Source organism: Equus przewalskii, chromosome 1 (assembly GCF_037783145.1).
Source record: "Equus przewalskii isolate Varuska chromosome 1, EquPr2, whole genome shotgun sequence".
NCBI classification, from domain to species: Eukaryota; Metazoa; Chordata; class Mammalia; order Perissodactyla; family Equidae; genus Equus; species Equus przewalskii.
Window position 1 is genome coordinate 151419630 of NC_091831.1, and position 15457 is coordinate 151435086.

A 15457-nucleotide genomic window follows, 5' to 3' on the forward strand; every position below is an offset into this window, starting at 1 on the left:
ATAACACAAGTGCGCATATATACACAAAAGATAAGATGGAGTGAATAAAAACACAAGAGAGGGGGAGAGAAAGCACTGTGGAATTTTGGGAGGCAGTGACTTTTTCTGGCTGGGGAGAATTTTCCGCTGGATCCATTGGTTGGACTGGCCATGATGAACATGCCAGAATCTTGGAAACAGAGGGGAACGTTGTGATCACACAACATTTGAAATACACTCTCCTTTAGTAGCTGGGAATTTTACTGAAATCAAATAACCTAAATTAGCCAAATGATTGCACCAGTTTTTTGTCATTTTGCAATATCACAGCCTTTGGTTTTTGTAAGGTTTTTGAGTCTATGTGTTTCTCAGTATTTTGGTTAGTAAATTTCTATTCCTCTCCCTTAAGAGTTTCAACTTTACAAAAGGGACATAGTGAAATATACTATCTGTATGGTCATTTTAAGAAACATCGTAAAAGTTCTACCTTACATTTTGCTTTTCTAATTTAGATATAAAATTTTCACAGTTTCATACACATTGCATGCTTAAACCTCTATCTTCCAAGTCAGGTGATTTTTTAATCTATTGGGATCACAATTCTGATAAACTTTTTTTTAAATCTCAAATCAAGATTTTTGCCATGTTTGATCAGTCTGTAGGTGTAGATTAAAGCAAAATGATTCCTTTCTTTCCTCTTCTTCCTCATTCTCTTCCTTTTCTTCTTCTTCTTCCTCCTCTGTCCTTTCTTTTCTTTTTTTTCAAACAAGAAACAGTCAATTTTTAGCTGGAGGGGGAAAGGGAGTAAGCTGAGAAAATTCCAGATAATCTAAATCATGCTATGTGTATTAGTCAGTAGTTAGTAATTTATTGGCTCAAGTAACTTAAAGGTAAAGGGTGTCTGGTTTTAGGTAAAGCTGGCTCCAAGTGCAGAAATGATGTCAGGAATCTATTCTTTATGTCTATTGGCTCTGCTTTTGTCTGCAGGAGTTTATTCTCAATCAGCCTGTCCTCATTTGGTGGCAACAATGGCCATCAGAACTCCAGGCACGCACTCTGCTGACTTAGTAACCACAGTGAGAAGAGAACACCTTTGACTGACAGTCCAATTGACTCCCATTAACCTAACTTGGGTTCCATCTTCAATGCAGCCAGAATGATTAACTATGTTGATTGGCTAAGCCTGGGTCAGTTGGCCACCCCGAGTACATCCCTAAAGTAAAATCAGGGTATTATAACTGAAAGAAAGAGGAAAAGGTACTTCAGTGGAAACTTTAATGTCAGAATGGGAAAGTCCTCCACTAGCGTCAGGAGAGCAGTTGGTTATCCTGGCTTTTACCACTGCCTGTTTCTATGACCTGGCGTATGTTACTTAAGCTTTGTGAGTCTTGGTTTCCTCGTCTATGCAAATTAGGTTCCAGGCCATATTCTGTCTAAAAGACCCTTTTGACTCTAATATTTTTTGGTTCTGATCTCAAGAACTAGGGGCAAGGATAAGACACCCAGAAAATGCAGAGATTTAGAAACAGTGACACAAAAGCAAGAGATACATCATGTTTCATGTAGAACTGCTCCAGGTAGAAACTGGAAGTTAGCTTGGCAGTGGAGTAGCAAAGGGTTATTATTGCAAAATATAATGATTAGAAGCTCAGACAACTTGAGAGGGGTGTGTATTTGTGTGTGTGTGTCAGAGAGAGTTAGATTCAGAATTAACCATCACAAACTTTATTATTATGATCTCTATACATATATATATATATATATATTTTAAAAATTGGCACCTGAGCTAACATCTGTTGCCAATCTTCTTTTTTTTCTTCTTCTTCTTCTTCTCCCCAAAGCCTCCCAGTACATAGTGGTATATTCTAGTTGTAGGTCCTTCATGTTGTGTTATGTGGGACGCTGCCTCAGCATGGCTTGATGAGCGGTGCCATGTCCAGGCCCAGGATCCAAACTGGTGAAACCCTGGGCCACAGAAGAGGAGCATGCGAACTTAAGCACTAGGCCATGGGGCCAGCCCCCTCTATAGATATTCTATAACACGTGTGTAGCTTTGTTAACCCCTTCGTTTTACCATCACACAGACTGGGTCCCAGGCAGTCTTGTTCAAAGTGACAGAACAACAGACAAAGTTTGAATGAGAACTTACGTCTATTTTTTTTCATTCTTTCTACAAATGTTTAGAGACACTGAGACAGAATGAGGGAGAAATACGAAGTTTAAAAAACCCAAGGCTTTACCCTCAGAAAGTTATACTTAATAAAGACAAGATATGTAAATAAGGCATGACAATGAAAGGCTAAAAATTATAAAATACCAAGTAAATTGCTATATGAGTTTAGTGGAAAAGAGATTACCTCCAACTATGAGGATGTGATGAGTTTTAGTTTCTTGTTTTATCTTCAAATTTCATTCGTAGTATACATTCTAATCATAGCATAGGAATATTTGTTTACATAAGAAAAGGGTGTTAAATTAATGACCATTGAATAAATTTGATATTCCAGGAAAATGCACTTACATCTTCAGGGGTTAGGTCTTTAGCACGTCTACTTGTAACCCAGTTTAGTAAGCATGGTTCTGGAGCAATAGGTGACATTTACCCAATGCAGTTTCATTGTCCACCTTTGGGAAATTGCTTAGAGAGTTTCATGTATGAGTGGCATCATCAAAATCAAGGTCACTTGGATTAACTCTATAAAAGAATTGGCATCTTGGAGAGGATTGAGGAAAAGAAAGTGGTAATCAAAACGATCAATTTCCAAGTATTTGCTCAAACTAAGATTCTACCCAACAAGTTACTTGATCATTTCTCTTAATGGTTGTATTACATCGTCACAGAAGTGATTTGACAAACTGCACATTGTTCTTCAACGAGCTCATCTAGTAAACTTTATAGACCAGTAAGTGAGTCAAGCTCTTAAGATAGGAAGGTAACTTAAGAGGCAGGACTGGTCCTGGAGATGTCCTGCTTTTAAAAATATCCAGGCTCACAACTAGAAGGACCTGGAACTAATGATATACAACTATGTACAGGGGGTTTGGGGAGATAAAGCAGGAAAAAAAAAGAGAGAGAAGATTGGCAACAGTTGTTAGCTCAGGCGCCAATCTTTAAAAAAAAAAAAATATATCCAGTGAAAGAGTTACCATAACATAACAGAATATCTAATTGTATAAAACAGTTAAATTAGTATGATTTTTTAAAACTATGGAGTTTATTAACTACAATTACAATACATTAATTATATTTTTAAAATTAATATTGGATTTTAAAAAATTATTTGAAGCACTACTCTCGCAGACAATGTAGGATTATACAAACAAAAAGTAAAACCCTCCACCCCATGCCCTACACAACATGAACCATTTTTCAGTGTATGTTTTTCCAGATTTTTTTTGCTCTACAGCATAGATTTGTGTATATTTATATCTATTTATTTATCTATTTTAAAAAAATCGATAATGCATGTTGTCCTACAATTTGCTTTTTTTCACTCAATAATATATGGGGAAAACCTTTTCATGAGAACCTCACATTTTATTTAACTAAGATCCAGTTGGTGGACAGGTTATTTCCAATTTTTTAGCCTTGCAGGTACTACCTTTTTCATTTATCATGTACTTCTAGTTCATGAGATGATTATAAGAATCATTAGAAGTATTTTCAAACATCAGTATATCTTTTCAACAGAGAATAAAATTCACCGTAAGTCAATTCCAGTGTAGACATCATTGGAGAGGGGTTCATCACAAAAGAAGATTCTTATTAAGTGGTTTCACCCAAAAACTCTTCCACTGATGTATCCTAAGGATATTGTAGATCCAGTTCCGTGTACTTAATAAACCAGGTTAACCCCCAAAGGAAGCAAAAAAAAGAAGGCCTAACTAAGATCTGTGTCTTGAATAAAGATAATATCTTACTTTCAAACGAGTCTTTAGAAAAAAGGCAATTAAAAAATATTTTCTATCTACATTGAGTCATGAGCCATACGTGTCTTAGTAACTTTCTGAACAGTTGTCAGTTGATAGTCAAAGAGGATCTTTGTGATTCACTTCTTCTATTCAACAGTGGCTTTGGAATTATTTTGAGATGTGAAAAACTTCGACCTATGCTGGTTCTTTGTTAATGAAGGGAATCGTCATCCTCAATATTATGTTATGATGCGTTAGTTGAGCCACCCCTGGGCCACTGGACCAGAGTACGTTGGCCCCCAACAGTGAACAGACTAAACTATAGCTTTAGTCCAAGAATATGAAAACTGACAACAAATTATTGCTTGTGGTCTACTTCCAGTTTTCAAGTGCAAACAGACCAAAGTTTATTTTAAATTTGAGCCAGTCAGACATTTAGTAATATACATCAAAGAAGAAGTGAAGGCTTCCCAGGTTTATTATTTCAATATGATGTCTGTTCTAATAAAGAAGAAGAATGCATATGATAGACCATGTAGTAGAAATTCTCTAGTTCCACAGTTTGGCCTTAAATATATACATATATTTATAAATTAATCCAAAACACATTGCTATGGTTCCAATTCCTCTGAAAGCTGATTGTTTTCCATCCCTTTTTTAATTTTAGAAATATAGTGGCTGACTGCCAGAACGCTTTCTGATAAACAGTCCACTTCATGTATAAAAGGGGCATAGAATCACGAATGTTCAAAAACCACAGAACATTATTTAAATAAGTTAAAGTTATTATGGTCTTCCCTATTAATTAAAAAAAAAGCCATCTGTGCAAGGTGAATTTTGGTAAGGTCCCAATTTTTTTAATGATTGTGGATGGAATTTGCAACTGCCTTCATAGTGAAAGTACAGCTCAGGGATTCCCAAGATTAAATGCACTGTTTATGTAATTTTGTGGTCATTTGAGTAAATTTCTAATAAAACCCTGGAACGAATTCTTGTTATCCAGTCAGAATTTATAGTCATACTTGAAGGAATTGGCTCTCCACTAACATCACCTTTCTACTCTTCTGCTTCCTTAACATCCTAAACCTTTGTTTCACCAAAACCTTCTCTGTGTATGTGTGTGTGCATGCGTGTGTGTCTCTGCCTCTGTCTCTCTCTTTTTCACACACACACACCCCCCCCCACAACCGACATTTTGTCAGAACTGTCTTGGGCAACAGTGAGCAAGAGTAAACACACCAAAAAGAAAACACTGCTTAAAGAAACGGCACTCTGGACGACGTTACCAAGGCAGAACCATACACTCTTGTGATGAGTCGTGATTTCCGTTTTCATTTTTGTTATTTGCAGCATTTATTTCCATTGGGTCAATTGCCTATAAACCTAGGCTTTCAAAATCTCAGAGGGACAGAAAGTCAAAGGGTGCTCCTCCTTTGAATTTGTCAGGGAAAGATCATGACAAGAAGGATTTGGGATCTTTTGGTGATCTTCTCCCCAACCGGTGTTTTCAGTCAATTAAATTTTGTACCCTAGGCCCTTTCCAGTTTGAAGCCACCCCAGCGTCTGTGATGAGCAGTCCTTCTTGTTTGCGCAGTCATTCATTATCTCCATTACCAAAAGGAGAATAGAGGACAATTACATTGTTTGGACGAATCAGAGTGTTAGGAGGAGTATTTGTCATGGTGGCAGAGCGCAGCACCTGACAGGCCACGATTGATGGCCAGGAATGAGTGTGAGTGGCCAGAGCAGCCTCATAGGATGCAAATTACTGACTGTGGATTCCAATTTATCCTGTTCATTTTTCTTGCCCGTGCTGAAGACCATTAGTGGTTTTTGAAGCAGTGGAGGGGTCATTACTAATGTGGGTAGGCTTGAAGCAGGAGGGGGAAGGAGGGGAAAAGCCTTCTGTAATTACACAGCTTTCAGGAACAGGCTGGAGGCCCCAGCCAAAAAAGTGTCAACACCTCGCAATCAGAAAAATTTATTTTCATTTTATGCTTAACCCATATTAACTCAACATTATCATCTTTCTTTGTTAACATTTGCAGAATATTAAAAGCCTGGCTTCTATATTAATACAAATCTAGTTAACCCCTTTTGCTATATAGGGGATTTTGTTTAACCTAATGGCATTTGGGTTTGCTAATCAGCAATTGTGCACATTTTGGATAATGTATGCTATTATAGAAGATGAAATACCTGAAGAATAAAATCTTAGATGACTGAAAAACATTCCATCTCTCAAACATTGGAATGGTTAGAATGCTCTGAATGGAATACTCTGTTGTTCCTAATATCACCCTTTCATAATGTTGATGGGAAATATTTATTAGTAAAGGCTTTCTAGTTTATGAACGACTGACATGCTAGATAAAAGTTTACTTTTCTGGTTAAGAAAACCCTGAATTGAGAGCAGGGACCTATTTAACAGATACGTTTTATAATTATGTGCACGCCATTACAGTGTCTCTTAAAGTAAATGTACAATTCTAAAATAGCAATCCTTGATTTTAGAATGAGAGAGGAGAATGTTTAGATAATGGGAGGATGGTTCATTATAGACATTGGTGAGTTGTGATTAAAAACACTGAAACGTATGGCTTCTTTCTCTTATTGCCATGCTTTAAGGTAAAATGTAAAATTTCTATACGACGCATTGCACATAATCGACGCCTTTTGATGTGTGGCCATTGCCTGTGACCCTGTTCACCCAGAGCCGTAACCAGTGAAAATGGAAGAATCTTCCACTGTCCCTTAAAGGAGTCAATGTAAATACACTGTCAGTAAACTTTGTCGTAATTGAATCGGTTGCCATGGCTTCCAAGGATAGTTGTGATTATATACTCTCACTTTCCAAACTTTTACTGTCTATAACCTCAGATTAACTAGGAAATAATGAGTATACTGAGCCATCTCACAAAGATAACACAGAATAAGGGCTTCACATAGGTTTTCCAGGAGGCAAAGTAAATGGGCCCGAAACTAGTTTCCTTAGTGTAACTGAAATGATTGTAGATAACCCAAATTCTGACGCCATCACAAAAGCGCTTTACCTCCTTCACAGATTTAAGAAACTGAATAGCTGCAACACCTTGCTTTTTACGGCTGGCCTTCCAAAGGCTGGCAGGAACAGTGGGGCTGCTAATGCAGGTTTCTGGATTCTTGTCCCACCTTTCTCCATACACGATAAAAAAAGCTGCGATTAGGAAAATCAAGCCGTAGGCTAAAGAAATCACAAACGGTCGTTTCATTCTTAGAAGTAAGTGACTCTTTCTTAACTTCTGATACATCTTTTAAAACGTTTGTTTTTTCATTAGCATCCGTACCCTTCCGAAGAGCAGAAGAAACAGTTAGCGCAAGACACAGGACTTACAATTCTCCAAGTAAACAACTGGTGAGTGACCCGAAAATCAATGTCTTTCTCCCATGGCTAAAATGAGATTTCTAAATAATTGTTTTCTTCTTTTGTTTCTGAAACAAATGAAATTAAGGAGGATAACTTCTGTGTTTCTACCCTGAGGTGTGAAAGTAGTACCTAGGGAGAGGCAAAGGTAATAGGTGAATGGTTTTTGTAAGATTTATTCCTCTTCTCTTGTTCTCGCTCTCTTTTCTTTTCTCCTCTCTCGCTCTTCCTCTCCACCTCACTTTTCTCATCTCTGATGCTTTAAAATTCTCGAATTAAACTGCAAATTCTGTTCACGCCATTCCTGTTGAAAATTGTAACTCTGTGGGGGTTTTTTTTGCGCAGGCCTCATACAGAGTTATCAGTCCTGAGAAGATTTCTTTGGTCTTGGCTTTGAGGGGTGACGTGCATGCAGGGTTTTTAGCATCTCCTAATAGAAATTTATTTGCCTCATTTTTTTTTTAAACACAGAAAAAAAACTGTATTTTTCCATTTTTACCTTTGCGATTTGACAGAGTACTCCTGTGCTGGTGCGTGGACCATCACCTTTTGTATGTGGCTTAGAGGGTAACTGAGGAAAAGGAGGGGTGGAGGATTAAATAAAATGATCACAGTGGCCAAGAAATGATATAGGAATTACTTATCAAAATACTGGCCCAGGTTTTATCAGCAGCTTAATTTTGTTCGGTACATTCTTGGGTGATGTTCAGATTAATTGAACTGACAGTTCTCTTTCAAAATTCAGGGAAAGTATTTGCACGGATTTCAGGCCTTATACAAACTTAATTACATGGAACTCCATTTTATCATTCTAATTCCATGTAGCAGAGGTTGTATTTACAAATGAGAAGTCTCTGCCTTTATTCACAGCTTTCCTTAATATATTTATCAAAGCAGGTTCATTTACAAAGTGCTCTATCTGTGGGACACAGGCAGGCAGACATTAACAAAGCTTTTAGGTTTATCAGCCTCGCTGCCTGATGAGCTACCCGAGGGTCAATTGATTTTGTGGTTCTGTGATTCATTTTTTTCTCATTTTTCTAGGATCACAATGAGAGACATGCTTGGAGAATTAGCCAGTTTGTCTGCCTTATCTGTCAGGCAATTTTTTTTTTTCCCAGGGAAGTCAAGCTACTTAAATTGGCCACAGGAACTGCCGTTATCTGACTTTAATGCACCCTATAGTGTGGATAGCATTTCAATTACACCAGTAACCAAAGCTTAGCTGCAGCCCTTTTCATGCCTAGTGCTGTACAGAAAGTGATGTGCCTACCTACAGAAGCAGAAAATTGAGTTGCCTTGCTTCTGTCAGGGTGATTAATGCAGAAATAAACTGCTAACCTGAAAAGAAAGGCAGAAAGAAAGGATAGACAATACAGACTTGAATTCACTTTAATTTTCTTCTAAAGATTGGAACTATGTACATTTAAAGATACCCTTTAGACCAAAAACTTGGAATAAAGGCTGTAATCTCCAGACAGGGATGTGTGTGTGATTATACATTGATAGGAACCTCATAGTGGAGCTCCATATAATATATGTCGACATACGTGTTCTCATTTATGTTCCTAGCACAAGCTCTCAGTGGTCTAAAACAATAAAATGAATACACTCTGTGTTAACTATAGGAGACTTATTTGCCCCGCACGTTATTTTATAACATACTGATTACCCAAGCCACTTTGTATACAATGGCCCTTGATGTTGTTGATGTTGCTTTAGAATTATAATTTTTGTAAATTTAGGGCAAGTCAAGGGAGTTTGTGGTGTGAGTTTTTCAGAGAAATGAAATATTTCTACATTGATATTTGACATTGACATTTGATCTTACTCTTTTTGAAAGTGCTGTTCCATATCATCCATGACCTGTACTTTTTGATGTATTCGTTACACTTGGAGAGTGAAGAAACTAAAGTCCTGTCTCTAAAGATGAGTGTTTCTCACAATTAGACACCTGGTTGGAACCTGGAAAGAGCACCCTTATTTTCTGAATTCCATTGAGCCCCAAGGCGTGTACAAGGAGTTCTGTCTATGTGATAGTTTAGGTTTCTTGTTTCTCTGTTATTTGAGCTGTATTTGCCACACAATGCCAAGGGTTAGGATGTGACAGCCTATCACACAGCATACTTTCCATAATATGGCATAAACGTTGACACCTACATCTCTACAAAATAATTCCATCTTCCTAATTTTCACACTTCCTTCTGAAAAACCCTATAATCCTGCCCTGAGGTCCAATTCTTAGTTAATAGCTACCGTAACTTTGATAACAAGGTGTGACTTATGAGGATAGTACAGCAAATAGCTCTAATAGACTACCAAGAATTTCATATAGGGACCGAATTTCTGGGGATTTCAGAAAGAAATTTGAAAGAAAACATCAGCTACTTTAGAACATTTTGAAAGTGTCCAGTGCCTTGATGAAGTCAGCTTCAAAACAGAGAAAGCCACCCAACGTGCTTTCAAAAGGCTGCATAATCACTGTTCTTAAGTGCAAAGTGAAGACTAAGACATGAGAAGAGTGGACTATCAACTATTTCTCCAGGCCCTGAGAGCTCTCAGCAAAAAAGCACAGGGATCAGAGAGCAGTTCCTAAACCTCATTCAGCCAGCTCTACTAGGCAATAATACCCACTTCTCTGAGCAAGGCCAGGACTTTAGGCTTATGCGCTGTGAGGCTTGTACTCAAAGAAATAGAATAGTATAGAAAGCATACAAATCAGAAAATCATGGAAGACTTGCTTTCTAGTCCTGCTTCTCACTTACCTCTTAAAATAGAAAGGCCACATGAGGTCAGGGTAGTTAAGTGGCATTGTAAAATAGCATCTATGGTAATAAGCAATAGAACATGGCTCCATGCACTGGACGAGAGCAATAAGCAATAAAAACAGACATGTTAAGATCAGTCAGTAATTTTAGAACAAATAAGCAAAAAGGAAGTTTAAGAGATAATTAAGGGAATTAAAGATTGTTTTATCTTAGCAGCCGACGTAAGAAATAATCTGAATGGGCTTTTCCAATCTATTTACAGTGGGGAGAATACAAACAGTGATGATACAACCAAATCGAAATGTGATTTCAGGAAAGGAATGGAGTTTTTGACACGAAGTCAGTTATTCTGACAGTTAGCTCTCCGAAGTCCACACATAATCAATCCTCTAATTAAGACTTTTTCTTTTTAACGATGATAACCAGATCTTCAATGTATGCAATTCACTGCCAAAGCTAATCACGAGTGGTAAAACTGGCTTTCTATGCTGGTTAGTCGGTGGAGAGTGAAATCAGCTGTGAAACAACCCAAGTGCATGCATTAGGAGAGAAGCAAAGAAACGAATATCCTTAACCTGAATAATCTCCTCACAATGGAGAAGCAAACATGGTGTAAGTTGACTGAATATTGATTAAAACTCGAAAGATAATATAGCATGATAGGGTGAGCACTCAGGCTCCGGAACTGACCCTGTGGGATTAAAACCCTGGTTCCGCCATTTGTCAGATGTCTGAATTTCCACAAATTACTTAAGCCCTTTGAGCCTTAGTTCCTTCATCTGTAAAATGGGGGCAATAGTCATATGTATCTTATGTAATTGTAAGACTTCAAGAAATGCTGCATGTGAAGCGCTCAGCATGGTGCTGGCATGCACAATAGATGTTATCTATTGCTAAAATGTTTAAAAAATCACTAATTGTAGAAACGAGAGAGAAATATGATTTCATACAATGATATCAATAAAGAAGTCATTAAATAGCTTACAAACTAGAATGGAGATTTCTTTCAGGGGGAAATAGACAGATTTAAAGGGAAATAAAATTTTAGAGCAGACAATTTACTGTGCATAGCTTCTATATTAAACAAAGATAGACTTTTGTAGTTTCTTACATGATCCTTTCTTTTTGTGGTTCTTTGATGCTAGGGAGGTAAGATTAGGGAGCCCTAGGAGGTAAGTGGCTTCAAATAGCTGTGAAGGTGAGACGTTTTGAAGGAAAGTTTTGGTTCTTAATGCTCAGTTATTTCCTCAGGAGACATGCTTACAAGCTTTCATTGACAAAGATTTTTTTAAATCATTTTTTTAATGAGGAAGTTCTTGCTTGGGTAATTTGTTGGGATGCATTCATACATCTTTGACAATAGTAATCAAAGAAATATGGGAAAGTCTTAACTCTGAGGATTAAAATCTCTTACACTAAAAATACTGTGAGAAAAATCCTGACATTGCCACGCTCTCGTGTAACTTTCCTCAGTGATACATCAGAATTACAGTATTAATTTTTAAGTTCCTATTTCCAGGTTAATTTTAAAAGGAAGAAATACTGTACTTTCAAAAACTCATGTCACTGCAGTAATTATATTTTATCTACATACCAAGAAGCATAATCCACAGAGTGACTTATTGACAGAATACAGGTATACTGGGAATAAAGGACTGACTTTCTTGATAGAAGGCTGTCTCCAGGGCCCCAAATAAAAAATGCATGAAACTTAAATTTCAAAGAACTTTCCAGTTGAAGGTACTTCAGAGAGTTCCTTTGTGCAATAGATTAAATGTCCTTGTATGGCCTGTCAAACTGGAGATATTAAATATCTCGGTCCTGTTTGCCCCACCTTTCCGTCAATGGTCTTATAACAGTCTTTCGAGGTCTAACAGCTTTTAATAATGGCACACCGCTTTGTAGACCTTCCTCATGGAAAGCGACAGTTTTGTTTTACCTGCTTCAATATGGCCACATTGACGATCTTTTCTAGACTGTGTAGGAGCTCGTTCAATTAGGACTAAAGAACCGTGCCGGGAGAGTTATCGTGGGAATCAGTTTCTCTTTCCAGCCTTCTTCCTTTCCCTTTAGGAAGGCTCATTAACGACCCAGGTGACTCGGTTTTCTTATGTGCGAAATGGAATGATGTGGAGACAAAAGAATTTGTGTGTGAAAACAGGTTGTAGGTTAAAATTGCACCGAAAAGAAAAGGTAGTGTTGTTAGAACTTCCCAGCCCTGATTAAAATATGGACAGGAACAGAGTGCTAGCCTAAGGAAAGCAATCATTTTCCTCAGGAATCCATCAGTCCAGCTAGATCTGGGTGCCCAGATGCTTTTCTTTGCTGCTTACACGTGAAGGGCGATAACAGTGTTCGAGGTGGGTTTCAAGATAGGGGGTCAGTTTCAGGCCCTGTGTCAGTGAGACTCCAAGCCCAATTTGAAGCCTAATTAGTAGGAGGCTGGGTAAGCGGTGAAAGAGGCCACACTTCTTTACAGCAAAGAAAAGTCATTTTCAAAGGTGTGTATGTTGTCATTCCACGGCAAGGAGAACAGACACCAGGAAATACGTTGTGATATTAGGACATCAAGAGTAAGCTGGGAATTGAGTAAAATAATTTCATAGTAAACATATGGAATAATTGGCCAGTGGTGCAAGAAATCTAAATGAGGTACAGAGACAGCTGGACACTTTTATCTCAAGAGAAAAAGGATTGAAGGGGAGAGTGATAAACCAGGGAGGTGGAGTTGAGATAAACCTAAAGGGAACAAGCCTGCCGGACTAAATATCCTCTCTCTGCTCAGCAATTTCCTCCGCAGCCATTTGTTAAACACATAGCTGCCGTCTTTGGTGATTATTTCCAAGTAACATCTATGTTTCTGAATAAAAATCCATTTGAATCTCAAGTCAGATTTGCCAGGTGCTAGATTCATTGTCAGCATTTAATGTGCTGAAACTGCCGATGCTGAGGAAATGAATACAGAAAAGCATGCTTTTGGACTCCAGTTTGGTGAGCTTGAGGTGAAATGCTTCTCTTTCAGATGGTCTTCCTATGCCAGAAAAATCAGTGACCATGGAAGGAAGCAGAGATGCCAAGGGGTGCCATGCCAACCAGCCCCATGAGGTCTTTGGCTAAACCAAAGCATTTGCTTACCAACCGTCGTTCATGGGGTTGAAGAACTGAGTTTGTGGCAGCGATAGGGTTTCTAGTCTCCTTTCCATCTTTACCCAGATCCCAGTCACTTTGTCTCCATGGTCATATTACCATTTCTTGGGGACCCACAATTATTTCTGAGAGGAAAACTAAAAGGAGGAGGGAAATTAGACTAAAAGATATGAAAAGAAAAACACACATGATTAATGTTTAACCAGAGAGATTGCCCTGAAATTTAAATGAATTTCATTTTGCTCTCTCTATAGCAAATGTAACTGGGGGTGACCAGGGCATCGACACCTGGCCTACCAATTTTGAATAAGAGAGAGTATTACCATATTTTCCCATACTTCTTGCCGCAGATTCGTGAAATCCCCATGCTGATCTGAAAACTGAAGATATGTATTGGACCTAGGCAGCTGTACCTGCAATCCATTGCCGTGTCAGATCAGCATTTCTACACACCTTCTCTCCTGGAGAGATGGGAGTACCACTTCCAGAAATTGAGATTCAGTCCAAATTTGGGCAAGGAGCTCAGACTCAGCAAGAGCCTTTTAAAAGTGGTAAACAAAAGGCGTAGAGGGGGATATAAAGGAAGGGGATGCCAGCGAGGGACTCAAAGGGAGGTTTGCTGCAATCCTTTACATTCAATTATACCAGCTCCTTTGTGCTTTTCCCTTTCGCTCTGCAAAGAAAGAATGAAATATGGTTTTCATAGCAAGCTGGCAGCATTATCTCAGGATGCATATTTCTTTGCTGGGTTGGAATGCCAATAAGGAGAGGAAAAAAGTTCCTCGTTTAGAGGAAAGTACAGTGCTACAGAGAAAACACAAAACAACAAAAAAGGAATGCAACAAGTTTCTGAAACAGTTCCAAAAAATGCCCCTTAAAGAAAATATTTAAATGAGAACTTTTTTGAAGATAAAATTTCTCATGCTGAAAGTTACCATTTTTCAAAAGTCTCTGACTATGGAAAGAAATTCGGCCAAAAATGTAGACTTGTTTTGATATTTGAAGATTTTTAGAATTAGCCCCTTCTCTTTCATTGATGAAGACAATAAACTCCACAGACAAGGCCTGTGTTAGGCACAAGGCTCTACCTACTTCTGCACTTCATTATACCAGTATTTGGAAGAGAGACAAGGTTTGCTCAAATAAGTCCTTTATCCATCTCAATTGGCATGATCTACATGGTTTCTCAAAATAACACAGAAATAAAAGTCTATGTTACAGTGGGTTGCATGATTTTAAAGTAGGATGGCATCGACTTATTTTTAAATAGGAAAAAAAATGAAGACAATTTATTGAAAATATTACAAAATTATCTTAAAGCAACAGATTCAGTAAGTATTCCTAACCCTAGTCACAGATGGATAAAGCTGTATTTTTAAAAAAGCATTGGAAAAAAAGGAATTTTCGAATTACCCTCTAACTTATTTCTAGAAGGCAGAAAATAGCAAGGGGCTTGTAAATGCAAAGTTTAAACAGAGCCCTTAAATTAGAAGCTATTAAAAGGAAGGTATAAAGATAGGTCAGAATATGCCAATACCGTGTTGTTTACTTTCTCTAATTTTTTTCACTCTTAAAAATAGGAGTCTCGATGGTTACAGCCTGGTTCTGAATTCTCAGGCCTTTTCCCACATTGGTGTCTTTTCCAGTAAATTTTTTCCTCATTTCTTCCTTTACCCACAGTATAGAGTGTTTTTTAAATTTATTTCAAAAATGCACTCTGAGAGACATAAGAGTGTTTTTTAAATTTATTTCAAAAATGCACTCTGAGAGACATAAGTACTTTATGAATAGTCTTTAGACCAGATCCTCATTCACTTCACTCATTCATTCGTGTATTCATTCAATGGATAGTGGCCTTCCAAAAATTACTTAATTGAGAATATCCTCTGTTAATGAGTAAATGTAGGTCCTATTAACCTCTTGATCTTAGAGATTTGTTTTGTTGTTGTTGCTATTGTTTTTATTGTGTTGGATTTTCAAGGATTAGAGAGCAAGCATGGGCGAGGCGGCACCACCCAATGCTTGTCTCAGTAATTCTGCCAAACTCATGACACTCAGGACTATTTCCTCTATTCTCTGGAAGCAAGGAAACTCATTTTTATCTGCAAAATTATTAGAAACCTGTGTAGAAAAATACATAGAGATTTATTTTTTTTTAAATTTTGCTTTCTTCACGTCTTTTTCCTGCTTCATTGCTTTATTGTAATCATAATAGAAAATCTGGCTTCTGGTTTATTTGGTTTTTGTG

The 15457-nt window shown here is 37.6% G+C and overlaps 1 protein-coding gene across 22 annotated transcripts in view; it reads left to right on the top strand.

Annotated features, from left to right (window-relative positions):
* The window catches only part of MEIS2 (Meis homeobox 2), a 202108-nt gene that overhangs the window by 135783 nt on the left and 50868 nt on the right, over positions 1-15457 (top strand). For all 22 annotated transcript variants that reach the window (XM_070625779.1, XM_070625849.1, XM_070625875.1 and 19 more), the window contains exon 9: positions 7209-7285. In XM_070625779.1, the coding sequence (XP_070481880.1) occupies positions 7209-7285 (77 nt within the window). The remainder of the gene's footprint in view (positions 1-7208; positions 7286-15457) is intronic.